Here is a 15,920-nt window from a genome sequence, read left to right on the forward strand (position 1 = left end):
GGAAAGAGTTGTGGGGCCAAGGCTGAGTAGGACATACACCCCTGAACCATGGGACACACTCTTCCAAAACGGAGCTGACCACAGCCCCAGATCCCACTTTTTACCCTCCTTAAACAAGGCTCCGTGTTTTCCCCTTGCAAACACCTGCCTCATTTTGTCAAAGAAAACCAACTTCCTGAACTTTGCTCCTGCTACTAAAACTAGACCTTGCAGTATAAAGGGTCCATAAATCATACACCAATGCTAAATACCCTGGAAAATACATGAGTAATGAATTTTAAGACAGTTTAAATATGACCTGTCATTTTAATCAGTACAATGTTTTCTTCCACTTAATTACTATTTGAAGGTGAACTCAGAGCCTGTTTAAGGAAGTGCATATGTAGGCATTTATGGTACCTTTCTCTCAGGCTATGGGACACATATGGACACAGTGGCTTGACAAAGTTAGAATAGTGAGTAAAAGGTATACCAGGTTAAACTAGTATCATCAGCCTGCTTTCTCTGCTGACTTAGCAAGAGGCCTCTTTGAGAACAAACCCTGTGGTACACCTGAGAGCAGAGGTGTCCACCCTACCTAAAATCCAGCAGAGCCAAGGAGTCACACCCCTAGGCACAATAAACTCATGGGCCATCTCAGACCACATGGATGTTCTGGAGAGACTGAGTACAGGTTTTTTGCGGGTTTGCAATCCATTCAAAGCACCTCCTGACATGTTGCATAGCTGGTGCATCAGCTGACATGGAGACCTGGATGCTCAGCTTTGCTTTTCTGTTTGAGAGATGGCTCCAGTAATCCTAATTTTACACTGGGAGCCTCAGATCTATTTTTCCCTTCTATGTAAATATCTTGCTCCCTCACAGACACTGTCACACAGTGAGCTGCAGAAAAAGGATTACATATTGCAGGTCCCTCTCTCCCCCATCTCAGTTCCTTATTTACCAAACAACTCTTGTTAATCCTCTTTATTGTGTTTGCTTCCCACTTTCCTCCAGTCTTACTTTCTTCAGTCTATTATTCAGGTGCTTGGGAGATGTAAAAAAAAATTTAAAAGACAGCCATCCACTCCAGAGTGGATTAAAATGAATTGAGCTCCACTGATTGCTGAATGAACACAGATTTATACCAGATGAAGATTTGTTCAAGCTGCTGGCATTCACAGTGCACTGTCCTAGTCCAGTCCACAAATCATGCAATACTGAAATCATCCAGCTTCCACCACCTTGTGCTAGTCTATGAATTGTCTCTGGACCTCCTACTTCTACTTCTCAGTGACTGTCTTCCAGAGTAAGAGAAAGAATGGCTGAGTTTTAGAGACAGAGACATAGTAGAGAATTACCTGGAAGAATTCCAAATTTTGAATCAGTAATGTGTCTGCTCTTGCTATGTGTTACAGAAATGGCTGGTTGTCAGATCACTGTCCTTATCCATGAAACAAGCAGAAAAGTCTCACTGCTTATGGTGGGTCTGGGCCCTGGCAGTGAGTGATTAAGTTTGCCCTAGAAATCAACAAATGTCATAGACTGTGATTACTGCTGGCACTAAGTGTCAATCCTTAAACTTTTCCTAATGTGCCACTGAAAAGTTTCTTAAGAGAAAATTCACATTTTTTAAAAGAGGGAAGTCCCTCTGTCACCAAGACCAGAGAAAATAGCTGTTCCCCTGCTGCCAAACTGATGGTGGGGTCACCATGTGTGCAACCATGCTGCAGAACAAGCAGTCTCCTCTGGTGCATGATCTATGCAGTGGCACACACCTGCTCCCAGTGTGCCTGTCCTGCAGCACCCAACACTGCAGACACCAGCATCACACACACGAAATTTAGAGTCTGCTTTAAGAGCCTTCCAAGAATTGCCCCTTTTGTATCTTCCAAAGAGTTAACCTGTCGAGCAGTTCTCTGAGTATTAAAGCTGACTGACACGTTGTGGTATTGGTTCCCTCATATACCAGAGAGGTCAAATCCATCCACCGGAATGGATTTCAGCATTTTTTATGAACATTTCATATTGGGAGAACCTGAGTATTTCCCAGGAAGAAATGCAGTGATGGAGATAGCACCATGCTGGCTTAGTTCTGGTAGTTACTTTATACAAAGAAGCACTAGATTGTATTTTATCACAAAAAGCCTTGGTACCTAAAATTGGTGATATGCTACAGTTCTTGCTGTTATGAGGGAAAACAAACCAGTCCAGGATACACAGTTTTTATACAGATTTAATAAAAACACAGCTGAGTTGCAATACTCGGAAGACAGTCAGTCCCTCTATTCCTGCTACAGAAAAGCGAACATGAGTGAGTTTGATTGGGGTCTGACCCTTTGAAACCAGTAAATGAGATTTTAACTTACGCACAATAGGATTTTTCTACTTCAAATTTGATTCTTATGAAAGTGAGGGATTAACACAACAGATCCAAGCTCTATGCAAATAAATCTTTGCCTGCATTTTCCTATGAAAAGATTTAACTCTTGCTACACCCTACAACCAGATGATTGCTGTTATTTCATTCTTTGTTATCTCTTCAGTGCTTACACTGCTAATTGAGCTAAGCTGTATGGTTTAGGCTAAATAGGATACCGATAGCATTGATGGCCAGGCTCTAAAGCCCACTTCCTTTGGAAGACTAACAAGCAGAGAAATCAACTTATTCCAGTTAGACTTTTGCAATACTCTTCTATAATGGAGATCCTGTATGGATTTGTCACGATATAAGCCTACCATAGTAGATACAAAGGATGTCCTATAGATAGGACATAGGATATAGAGAGATGTATACATGGGATACATCTGTCCATGGGTAAAACTGGTACTGTCATCCAATCTGAACTCATGTTCAGCACCTCCTTGGTATTTTTATTTTGGCTTACCTTTTCAGCTGATGGGCTGGTGACAATTTTTAAATGTTTCCTGTTGTGCCAAAAAAAGATACAAGCCATCTGCTGCTATCAACCCGTTTTCATGTTTACTGGCACTTGCAGTTTTTATTGCACCCCCGCTCTCATCAGACCGAGGGTTTCCAAATGCAAAGACGTGGATTTCCTTCCCCTGCTCCCTCAGGAAGAGGTAAAAAATCCCTGCCTAAAAGTGCTGGAAGGTGACAGTCTCATGCAAGATTTTAGGGACCATATGTTTGGATAATAATTCTCACCACTTTCAGATTTACACTGTTCATCAGAAAGCAGGTGATGAATCTCAGTGACACTCCTGAGATGTAGGCAAATGCTTTGATACCTGTTTCAGAGGCAGGAAACTGAGGAGGAGAGGGATTCGAGGATCAGTTTGCAATGGGCACTGTTAACAGTCCTGTGTTCAGCTGCCAATCTCCTGCTCCCCCCCACAGCAACCAGCCACCTGACAGCAGGCAACCCAGGCTGGGACACTCTGAAACCTGCAGACATGTCTGACATGGTGCAAGAAGGAAAGGATGCTTTTCAGTGCTGAGACACAAGGCTATTCTCACGCAGAGCTAAGGAAGAGCCGGGACAGGCAGAGGTGGAGTCTTCAGGTGGGGTTCTCATTTCTACATCAAGAAAATCTGTGTGTGTGTTTCCTTGGACGAAGAGGGTTGTGCTGCATCAAGGTTACAACCCAACCTAGATGCAGCTGGAGGACGAGCAGGTGCCACTCACACCTGAAGGGGATGTGTATATTATAAGTAAGCGGACAACATTCTGCCTTGGAGGTAGGAGACAGATTTGTTGAAGGTGGAATAAGAGAGGTCCTGATTCCAGGAGATAGACAGGAATAAGTTTATCACCAGATACCTTTTACAGTGGATAAAGGAACCTGAACTACTGAGGAATGATGCCAGGAATTTTAGAACACCCTTTTAAACAGAGCTGTTTTAGGAAGGACTCACTGATGAAAACAAACGCTCTAGTTACTCTGTAAAAATATAATTAATTTTCTCTTTTAGTTGTCCATCCCAATCTCAGCAGTTTCAGCTTACCAGTTCTCAGCAGTGTGAATGTCAACAGTAAGAAGATCTAAAAGAAAGATTCACTTTTTTTCCTGAGCCTAATGCCTGTTCAAGTGGCTGACTTGCATGTTGATACTCACACTATTGACAAATAATGCTTTTTTCATCAAGTATCTGATTTCTTCTTCACAGTCGTGAAGCGTAAATCGTTATATGGATTCCCAAAGCCTTTTTCAGGGACCCCATAATTTGTCTGTTTGAATTTATTTTCTGTACCTCCTATTTATCATCAGCAGAGCAGATTAGAAGAGCAATACCTCACTAGGCACAAGTTGTCCTGGAGAGTTAGTGCTGTAGGTATATTTTCCAGCCTTGGCAGAAAACATTTACAGTTTGGCACAAGACAAACACAACAGCTGGTTTTGAAACAAATACAACTTTCCACATGGAATTGGATCTATCCTCTACGAGCAGCCAATGTTATATGAGGAACTACAAGTAAGAAATTTTGCACTGTGTGACCAATCTAATTTGACTCCAATTTCAGTCTTCTAGAGATGATTTTTAAGAAGTTCAGTAGATAGAGTGAAAGCCTTCCAATGCCCCAAAACTAATAAGCATTAATTTTAGCTATAATAGAATAGCAAAGATACTTATGTAAATTTAATAAGATATTTGATACAGATTTCTGTCTTCTTGTTTGAATTCTCCCTTTTTGATGTTGCAGGATACACTATCCTTCAAATCCTGCATCAATTTTGCAGACAACCGCGAAGCATGTGTAATGCTCCCCCATTCTGATATCCCTCCTGAGGCTCATAAAAAATCTTGCAGTTACTTTGAATTAACATTTTTAATGAAAGGTATTTTATTTTCCTTCCCCCCTTAAAAAAAAAAAAAAAAAAAAAAAAAAAAATCCCAAAGCTGAGTAAAAGCTGAATAACTTGAATAATTTATTCCTGACTGTGGTTTAGGTGTCAATGCAGCACCTCATGAGACTCAGGGATTTTTACTTTCTTCTGCTCAAAAGATGAAATATTATTTATGTGTAGAAATTCCTACTCCGACTCTCCTACCTAACTGAAGTAAATGGGGAGAGGGATGGAACTGGACATGCTAGTGAGGCCCCTGGGTGTAGCAGCCCACCATTTGTGGGGCAGTGTGCCAACATTTTTGAGAATCAGAAGTCCTACCACCCCTCAAGAGTGAAAACTAAGTGCTCGACTCCCTCTCTGAAATGCTTACACCAATGCACAAGCATGGGGAATAAGCAGGAGGAGCTTAGATTGCAGGGCTATGATACAACTGCAGTTACTGAGACATGGTGGGACAGCACCCATGACTGGAATGTCGTCATGGATGGCTAAGTACTCTTAGGAAAGACAGACCAACACGGCGAGGTGGTGGAGTTGCTCTTTATGTGCGACAGCAACTGGAATGCATTGAGCTCTACCCAGGAGTGGGGTGGGGAGGAAGAACATGTTGAAAGCTTGTGGGTAAGAATTAAGGGACATGCAAATGTGGAAAAAACTGTTGTGGGTGTCTACTATAGACCACCAAACCAGGAAGAAGACATTGATGAGGCCTTCTGCAGCCAGCTGGAAGTAGCCTCTAGGTCATATGCCTTAGTGCTCATGGGTGACTTCAACCACCCTGATATTTGTTGGAAAGCCCACACAGCCAGGCATACTCAGTCCAGAAAGCTCTTGCAGTGAATCGGTAATAACTTCTTGATGCAGGCAGTGGAAGAACAAATGAGGAGAGGTGCACTGCTGGACTTTGTATTAACAAGTAAAGACGGTCTGGTTGGGGATGTTAAGGTTGGGGACAGCCTTGATGACAGTGATCATGAAGAAGCAGGGCAATAGGTAGGATTACCATCCTGGACTTCTGGAGGGCTAACTTCAACGATCTATGTGCAGGAATTCCGAGGGCTAAGACTCTAGAAGGTAGGAGGGCCCGAGAGAGTTTTTTAATTTTCCAATGTCACTTCCTCCAAAGCTAGGTGCATTCCTTTGAGGAAAAAATCAGGTAGAGGAGGAAAGAGACCTGCATGGATGAGCAAGGACCTCCTGAAAATGTAATGTGGAAGAAAGAAGTTCACCTTTCTGTGTGAGCCGCCCTAGATTCTGTGGTGGTCCTGCTCTGGCAGGGGGATTAGACTCAATGATCTCCAGAGGTCCCTTCCAACCTCTACCATTCTGTGATTCTGTGAAATGCTTTCTAACTACTACCAGAGGCCTACACAAGCACATCTATTACAAAGACAGTGGTAGCAGAGCTGAAATGGTTACTACACACTGTGCTTGCATGTAGCCTTCACATAGGCTTTTAAAGTAAAAGAGACAGGTCTTGAAATGGATTCTGTAGATGATAATTTTGAAGCAGGAATAAATAAGTAGATACTCCAAATAAAAACTGCAAAAATTACCCTAGAGTTTGGTTATAAGAGCTTGCATCAATGTGAAATGCTACAGTTAGTGATGGGCCTCGGCCAAAAATCTCACACCCCACACGTAAATTTTTAATACCACCAGAACTGGACAGGATGGTGCTTCCTGCCTCTACACTTGGCCAAACTAAAGCTTTTAGAATTCCCCAACAACCTGCAGCAATTTGACTTTGGGGAATTCATATTAATTTGAACATTGTGGCCCTGTCCCATTTCTAGTCTTTCATGCCCATGACTGTGCATTAAACTTCATCCCTTACACCAGCAGGATACGACACCTACAGTGACTTTCCAGTGAAAACACACCTTGACTACAGGATGCATTTTGCCTTTAAGATGCCTTTTAACAAAACATGGTGCCAGCCAAGTTTTGGGTCAGCCTTTGTGGGGCTGCATTGCCCTAAGCACAGGAAAAGCATCTGGAGTCTTACCTTTTTATGGCTTTGTAGCAAATGATGACAACTATGAAGAGGAACACTAGTGTGGCACAGCATACTGCAATGATAATAACCAGGCCTGGCCACCAGGTCTCTTCAGTGGGACAAAAGGTAGACTTGGGAGCTGTAAAAAGAGTATGGAAAAATGAGTTTTCCCAAAAAAGCAGTGTATAATCAGAAACGCTTCAGTCACCTGTACAACAGAACTATGCCAGGGCCACAGATACATGCAAAGAGATCATTTCACATTTTGGACCCATTTATTTTCCAAGCAACATACTCCTCTGTTTAGCACTGGATATTTCTTGTCGTGGTCTCCAGATGACCAAATCCCCTGTGTCAGTGCTGTCCACTTGCTCAGTATGAAGGAAACAGACTCAGCTCTGCTACTCATGGGAAACCTCTCCTCCCTCTGCATTTGCCATCTTCTGATGCATCTGATTTAGATTTAGAGAGAGATGTTATGCTGATAAGGGAAGGCTTTCAAACGCCATTAGGGGAGGTTTATCAGGGAGCCACAGCAGTGCCTCCCAATCAGTACTGCAGCTATTATCATTGTAACCTTGGAGCCAGGAAGGGGGGATTTGTTTTAAAAGAACAGGAATTTAATTACATTTATTAACTGCTTTTAGAGGATGATGGTGGACAAGTTTCTTTCCTTTTACGCTGTCTTTGAATTGTAACTCCAATAGTTGAGAAATGTTAACATTAAGAAATGATAACTTGTGAAAATAATAGCAACCAGTTACATTTTTCTTATTCAATTTGTGGATAGAATTGTCTGTGAAAGTACCACTCAAAACAAAGCAATATTTTGCATCAGAAGGACCATATTCTTTTTCTCATTCTTTGAGGGGACACCTGTTTCCTGAAGGATGGTGAACAACTGACAATGAAATGGGCAGTACCAGTGAGTTGCAGAGGGGAAGAGACCTTTGATGCAGCATGTGCACCCATGTATACTCCATGAACATTTTTGTCACCTTACATGAAGTTTAAGAATGAATCAGGACTGCTTAAATGTACATGTTCAGTTAAGTAGGAGAGAGAACTAAATATAGCAAAAGACACTTTTAAAAAAGTCTAATTATCTGATCTGATATATCCTACATTCTGAACTTCCTGTTATACACACCACAAATAGCTGCACAAGTTCAAATATGTCATCACACCTGCATACTTCATTGTGATCTGACATCTCCTGTATCTCCTGTGTTTGATTAGGATAAGACATACACAATTTCTGAGAAGTCTTTTCTCCAGTTCTACTATCTATAGAAGAGTTATCAAGATTCACCCCAAGAAATCTGCAGAAGCATCTTAGAGAAAGACTAGGCAAAGAGTTGTAGGACACAATCAAAATAATAAACCAAACAGACTGATAATTTATAGGCAGTTCAGCATCTGGTGTCACATAAGAATGCCTAGCTATTTCACATGCATCAGCCTTCAACACATGCTATCACTCTGATCATCCTGGTCTAGCAAATATCTCCTTTATTTTATTGTACATATATCAATTATAAGGATTTTTTTGTTTGGTTGGTTGCTGTGGTTTTTTGTTGTTGTTGTTTGAGTTTTTCCCCTATGGCAGAGAAAAATAAAGCTGAAAAATCAAGTAATTTGAAAAACTAGTGGTTCCTGGCTCGTATTTGACAAGTGTCACCTCACAGTCTATATCTGCAACTGAATTTCTACTTTATTACTACGTCAGCTGCAGAAGTCAGTTTTCAGTGGGTGATGGAACTATTTATTGTGTTGTAATAAAGCTAAATGTTTTTAGTATTCTCTGAAAGTTTTCAATTTTGTTATTTTCTAAGATTCCAGAACTGATGCCTTTTCAAAGATGCCAAAATGTTTGCATGACGGAGCAGGCAGTTTCAGGGCCAAATCCATTCTCGTGGTGTTGCCCTGACAAATACAGAAGGTTGCTGTGAAATCAAAGGAAACACAACCACCAGCAGATACCATGTAAAATTAGATGAGCACATAAAAAAGGGGGAAGTACAGCTATCCTTATCTAGTCCTTCTTCTTCTTCAAAGGCAGGATCAACCAAACGAGTTGTAAAGCAAAATGAGATGGTGAGACTGGGTTGGTCTTTGGCACAACACAAAACTGACAAATGGAAGACTGAATAGTGAATATGACTCCTGATACCTTATATGTAGGTATTAATGACAGGAAAACAAGAATTGCTGATGTGGAGGCAACCCTTAATCCGCCTGGCTTAGTTCCCTTCCCACTGGTTCAGGCACTCAGGAAAGAAGCATGAGAAATCACACTGGAAGCTATCAATTAATTTCTTAGTGGCTGGCGTGTTTATACAGCTTTAAAAATTATTTTCTATTTCTATTTCTTATTGCAGAGCTAACTAATCTTGTTTCCCTTAAAAATGTCCAATCTTTTTCCAATAAGCTCCTAGCTGCATGTTTTTTCTGCCTTTCTCAGTATGCATTCACACAGCCCTCGTTACTGCAGCATTTCTCCGTCCTTAATGCATTTCTCCTCACAATTATGCTCTGAGGAAGAGCAGAACTGCTTTTCATCCCTTTGTGCTGATGGGAAGCCCAAGCCTGGCCCACATGGATGCCTCTGCGTGCAGCTGCAAAAGTCAGCACAGAGGGAAACTTCTCAAAGAGCAAGGTGCCTGGGAGGCCCATGTGCTTCTTGGTGAGTCCCACACTGAGCTCTTGATGCTAGGGGGGTGTTGGTGTCTCCGCTCCCTTGGGCTGGGGCTCACAGCTCTGCTGCTTGGGGGAGCTCAGGGCTGGGGAGACTCACCCTTCTGTGCCTGGGTAACAGACCCCCAGCTCATCACCTGCAAAACCAGGCTGTACCTGGGAGAGGCTGAGCCCACATGTGTCATGCCTTCAGAGACCAGAAATTATCCTGGAGTGAGGAGACCTGCAGCATTCTCTTGGAACTGTGCCCCTTTGCATGAAATAGTGAGGCATTTCTTCTGCACCCTGTGGAACAGGGAAGACAGAGTTCCCAAAACCTGCTCTAACACTGACATTATTATAGGAAACACCAAGCAGAAGATGTCCCGCACTACCTGTAACAATGACAATGTCCACTTGCTTCATTGCTTTGCAAAACCTTTGATAAAATGCAGGAAAATGCTCCAATTCTCATGGTTGCCCCCTTCTCAGTACCAACTCTTTCAAATCAAATAGAAGTCCCCCAAAGCTGAATGTTTTTAGAACTGCATCAGAATCCTTTTTTTCAGAATCTCTCCCCTTGTCACATAAAGAAACAAGCCACAGACTGCTGGAATTTGCAGTGGTGTATCTGGGGAGTGGAGGACATCTCTGGGCACAGGGATTCCCTTCATGATCACTGTGGGGTACTGAGACCTGAGGGCTGGCTACCCTGGCCATGGTGTTTGCTCCCTTGGCTCCATCATCGCTCACACACAAGTGGTTTCATGTGCTCAGAGCATGATTGCCTCCTGGTTTGACTCATTCCTGGCTGCTCTTCACAGGTCTCAAAATCAGCTGAATGAAGAAAGTGATTTTCATAGTGCAAAGCAACTCAAATAAAATGTGCTTTTTCTTCTAAGCCCTGAAGTGTCTTTCTGCACGTTGAACACACCATTGGGCAGCAAGTGGTAGGAAAGTAATGATATTTGAAAGAAGATAAGCAGGTCGAGCTGAGCAAGCAAAGCCTGTCACCCTGACAGAAATCCTGCCAAAATAATGAAGACTTCATTCAAGTAATAAAATATTCAAATAAAAAATTGATGTTAAGCAGCATAGATTTAGGAAAGCACACCTTGACTAACTAGGCATTTTCTGAGGAGATTATTTATTTGGTAAATAGATGTATGAGTGCTGTGTGATAACTTTAGGCTTTGATATGACATTTGACTTAAGTCCACATGATGTTATGGAACTACAAAAGCTACACAGTAAGTGTGGCACACATAAATTGAGTTAGAAGCCACAGAGCTATTATGTCTCCAAATCTAGCTATAAATGAAAAGTCACTGCTGAGATAATGTATTTTTTAACAGTGACTCCTCTCCTTACCCCCAAATAGGGTGATACTGCTAGGGTTTGCAAATGACTCAGGAATGTACTCCACTACAAGTGGAAACTAAGCATATTTAGATTACAACGAGGGTAATTATTATCATTAAGGGTAATTATCCATTACGATAGTCTATCTGATCTTATGCAGTAGTTCACTGAAAAACTGTCTTTAAGGTAGACTTTTTATTTTTCCTACATGAAGTTGAAATTCTGCTAAAGACTCAGAATAAAAATTAATTAAGTAAAGAAAATGCTGTGTCTCTGGAAAGTCCACATGAGCCCAACACCTTTTTTTCTCTTGGTCTTAAAATTTATGAAGTATAAATGTTGGTTAGGTTCACTCTTAGAGGGCCAAAACCTTCTCCTATTCCCAAAAGCATCAGGCATAAATAAATAAAATGAATAAATAGACCCATTTCAGACCTACAGTGCGTGGCTGGATTTAACTTACTGAAAACATTCATGAAAAAATACTTTTATAGCAAAGGCATCTGCAAACTATTTTATCACCATAAAAATCTCACACACTTGCTTTCTCTGACTAAATTTGTTTTGAAGGCTCAGTATAAAGACACAGCTCCAGTTCTAATGTTAGCAGGTATCTGTACACACATGGCTCTAGCCAGAAATGTGCATACCAGGACAGATTATCTCAGCCACAAGGGGTTTTCCTCAATGTCCAGGCACAAAAATAGAGGTTGTGTCACTAGAAAGGAAGTTTCCATAAAATCACAAAGAAGTCTCTGATTTCTTTTTAGCAATTCTCAGAGTGTTTCGCTCTCAAAAGTGGTTCCTCTCAAAATTGCCCTCAGCTACTAAAAACAAAAATCAGTGATGCAGCTGTTTTAATTTTCTAGATTAAGCATGAAATGGTTTTGTGTATGTCATAAAAGTGACACATACTTGTACTGCCTGTGACAGAATATAGAAACAGGACTTGGAATCCTTGGATACGCCCTCAGGTTATCTTTAGTGGCCACGGCTCTATAAAGCTCAGATTTTTGAGTTCTAGTACTCCTGTAATTTACTTGGATTACAGTTATTATTTCCATGGCAGTATGGGTTGTAGGTTAATCACTCTCCAGAGGGGAATGCTGGAGCATTAAGAAAGGAACACCACCAAGCCTGTTGGGAGAGAGTAAGTGCTCCAGTGTGGGGGTGACACTGGGCTGAACTGGTGCCTCTGCCAGACCTTGGCAGTGATGCTGAGGCAGGGAACCTGCATCAGGGCATCTGTTTCCACAGGCTCCCACCCGTCAGCCAGCCCAACAGAGAAAAGCAAAGCAAAATCAAAGAAAACAAAGTAAAATGAAACAAGCCCAAACCAAACTAAACATGGGGCTGAGATGAAAAATGGCTAAGGGAGGCAGTGACCTGTGCTGCCATGTGTAGTCCCAGGGGAGGTGTCTCTGGCTGAGGCCTGACTGTGTCAACCTGCTTATAGGCTCAGTCCCAAGCAGCTGGTGAGTGTGTGCTGATGTGATGTGGAAGGGTGACAGTGACCCCCCCTCACCCCTTTACAACAGCAATAACTTCATGCCTAAAAAAGGAAGACAGCTTTCAAGATAAAACAAAACCGATTATTGTTTTGCCTCCTGCTTTTATTGCTGTTCTTGCAGAAAGGTCAAGAGTGCCTGCATGTCCATCTTCATGAGACATCTGCCTGTTTTTAATATTGTATACTCACAACACACTAAACCCTACCATCTCCATGCCTGCAGCACTCCTCTTGCTATTGTAGGGCTCCCTGAAACAGCCATGCACTTTTAATTAGCAAGCTAGGAAGCAAGACTGGATTTTATTTTGAAAGCTGGCTCATATTCCAAGGGCCTCAAGTGTTTTCTCAGTCTTGGTTGGAACTTAAAAGGAATTGGAGATGAAGGCAATGTGTTTCTAGCAACCTCTATTATGTATGTCACATATCTTAAAGACCTGTTGATCTGCTAGCTAAGGCAGGGTTTAGGGTTCTAGTCTCATCTTCACTCTTAGTTGCCCTATTATGTTGATATATTCATATAATCTGTACGTTGGCATCTCCATTTGCAAGACAGTGAGAAGCCACTGGTTCTAGCAGTCATTATCACACTGGGATGCAGGAACAAGCCCAGATAATGTGGACAGGTGTAGATGTGATTTCAGACTATCAAGGTATATGAAAAGAATCCCAGGACACTCCACGCACACTTAAATATGGAGAGGGATTTTGAATCTCTTGCAGTTTGAGTCTCTTTACATCAAGGTGCCTCATCCATCATCCTGTGTAATAGAATTCAATTAATCCCCTGAGTAATTTGAATTATCTGGGGTTCTGGGAGGAGAAACCCTACAGAGGAACACTTACACAGACACCAAAGCTCAGATAATTATAAGCATTGTGCTGTGTAAAAGATGAAATGCAAGGAGAACCTCCATCACATGCCCACATCTTTTTCGAGAAAGCTTATTTCAGTGCTGAGACTGAGCATTCTTGTCTACTTTCATGCAAGCCCCACCACTCCCACCAGTAATGTAAATTCACCCCAAAGTGAGTGCTGACTAACTTAGTGCTGATTAACTTAATTGTACATCAGAATGAAGCCTTGGGCAGCTAATAAAGAAGGTCAAGAGTTTAAGTTATGTAAACTAGAAGCTGTCGTTCCTCATTGCACAGGACTTTGGACTAGATGACCTTTAAGGTCCCTTACAAGCCCGACTATACTATAATTCTGTGAAACTAGCAGAAGTCCACCCACTTATGAGGCTGGTGCCAGCTGAGGACCTTGTCCCAGCATCTGCATGATGATGCTCCCAAGCGCTGCTCCGAATTCTGCTGAAGGTCAGGATCTCGTCCCCAGAGCCCTGGAGACACTGGGCTCTCCAGGTGCAGGTTTTGGTACCTAACCCGGGGTGATGAGGAGAGAGATCTGTGAGTCAGTGTCAGCTCAAGTGTCTCCCCTCAGCTGTATTTTATCACATAGGAACCACTGCAGATGTGTTTGGGTAATTCATGTGGTAGGAACTCACTGTGTGTACACAGGGCTGCTCACAGAGAGATGCAGCCAGCACGGGAAAAACAAATCCTTCAAAAGAGCCCTCTAATGAAATTTGTGGTACTGCTAGACCTTGATACAAATATAGATCTTCAGCTGTTATTCTAAAAGGCATTTCAGGAACAGGCAAAGTATATGTTCTCTTCAAACCATATCCATCAACATTCTTGGATTTGAAGGGAAATTTCCTGGGAGGATGGGAGAGAGGAGGCTGATGGGGAGATGGGGGCCCTTAGTGCCTCCTTCTGGGGCAGAAAGCCAGGCATGCTTTGCTCACCCCAGCCCCATGCCTGCCCCAAATCCTAGGGCTTGTGTGGGACCAGAGAGAAACCTGTTGCCTGCAGGAGACAAAGCAAAGGCTGGCCATCTGGCACACTGGTGGGCTCATGGAAGGAAGGATAGCCTGACAGATGAGGAAGAGGCTTGTCTAACCATGTCAGGTTTCCTGCATGCTGTGGGATGATCTCCCTGGTGTTTGTGTATATGTATACAAAAATGCATATGAGTATATGTATAAACATATATATAAAGATAAGTAAGGATATAGATATGATAGATATATATATTTGAAGTATGAATATAAAGGGGTATTTATATACATCCGTATAAACAAAGCTGCTGCCAATAGTTTTGTCAAATGTGTTTGCATTCTGAGTGGCTCCTCAGGATTAATTAGTGAGTGCTGGTGACAACATGTGAGAAACTCTATCAACTCCTTTTTTTCTTTTCCCTCTTCCCTGCTCTTGAGATTTCTTACAATGGCTGAACACATAAAGGCAAACATTTACATTTGGGTATGCGTCTGAAATAATTTATTCTGAAGATATTTGAGCTGTAAGATTCGAATGGATGCACTTCGCTGACTCCCTGGCAGGTCCAAAAATCACCTAATCAACTTCCCTTCCCAGATGTTGCCTGCAGACAACACACCTGGCCACGCATGAACTGCTGAAAGGGAGATGCAGGAGCTCATCACATGAAACATCAAAGGCAGTGCTGGTACCAGCAGAAGCCCTGAGGGTGGGTCAGCCCCCTCCCTGACAGGTCAGGCACAGCCTTGGAGACAGCCTGCAAGAGGCCATGGTCCTCCTCAGCACAGCCTGCAGACAGCACAGCAAACACAGAGCAAAGACTGTGAGCAGACTGTGGGAGGAGGAGATAGAGGCATTCCCAGATTTCAGCCATGGTGGATCCAAGAGAGGAGGAGTCCAAGCAGTTCCAGCTTCAACCACACAAGCTGGTGGCAGCACCAGGTGTCATTGCCAGTGGACACAACTAAACCTTGAACAAAGAGAAACTGGATTTGGCTACAAGCACAACAGGGCAACTTCTTTCTTTGCTCCATGGTAAGTCACAGTCACAACCAAACTCAACTAGATGCTGGCTGGAGGGCTTTGGGCACAGACTGCCCCACTCCTGACACTCCAGTTGCAGCTACAGCCTCAACCTTCTGGAAGGTATCAAATGACATAGAGGAGATGCTGGGAGCAGACTAACTTAGCAGAGCAAGACAGTGTCACATGCTCTCCTATATGCTTGCATGTATTTACCCAAGGAGCTGTGGATGTGCCCTTCCTGGAAGTATTCAAGGCCAGGTTGGATGGGGCTTTAAGCAACGGGTCTAGTGAGAGATGTCCCTGCTCGTGACAGGAGGGTTGGAACTATATGAGCCTCAAATGTCCCTTCTGAACCAAACCATTCTGTGATTCCATGATGTTTAAATGAAGCACCTGGCATGAAGGTGCTTTGGCAATGCAGCAACTCGGCACAATGGTTGGGACTTGGCCGCTGCCCTGTAGCTGCTTCTCCCTTGCTTCCTGAAGCAGAGAAGCAGAAACAAAGCAAGCTCCAAAGGAAAGGTCTAAGCACTAAAGCAGTGTCAAATGGATGAAAATCCAGCAAAAAATTGAGATTCCCACAGCACCGTAGCTTCCAGGGCTGTTCTGCTCAAAGGGATGGACACTGCTATCTGTTTAGAGAGTCGGGGGTAGAAAGGGCAAAGGATGGGCGGCACAGAAGGCAGATCTATTAACAGCCATCATTAACTC

General features: G+C 42.7%; 1 protein-coding gene across 1 annotated transcript in view; it reads right to left on the reverse strand.

Moving 5' to 3' along the window:
* PRIMA1 (proline rich membrane anchor 1) overlaps nt 1–15,920 on the reverse strand; it is a 70,930-nt gene that overhangs the window by 17,077 nt on the left and 37,933 nt on the right. The window contains exon 3 of the mRNA XM_010003760.1: nt 6,803–6,932. Within this exon, the coding sequence (XP_010002062.1) occupies nt 6,803–6,932 (130 nt within the window). The remainder of the gene's footprint in view (nt 1–6,802; nt 6,933–15,920) is intronic.

The sequence above is a fragment of the Chaetura pelagica genome, unplaced genomic scaffold (genome assembly GCF_000747805.2).
Source record: "Chaetura pelagica isolate M959 unplaced genomic scaffold, ChaPel_1.0 scaffold48, whole genome shotgun sequence".
NCBI lineage: Eukaryota > Metazoa > Chordata > Aves > Apodiformes > Apodidae > Chaetura > Chaetura pelagica.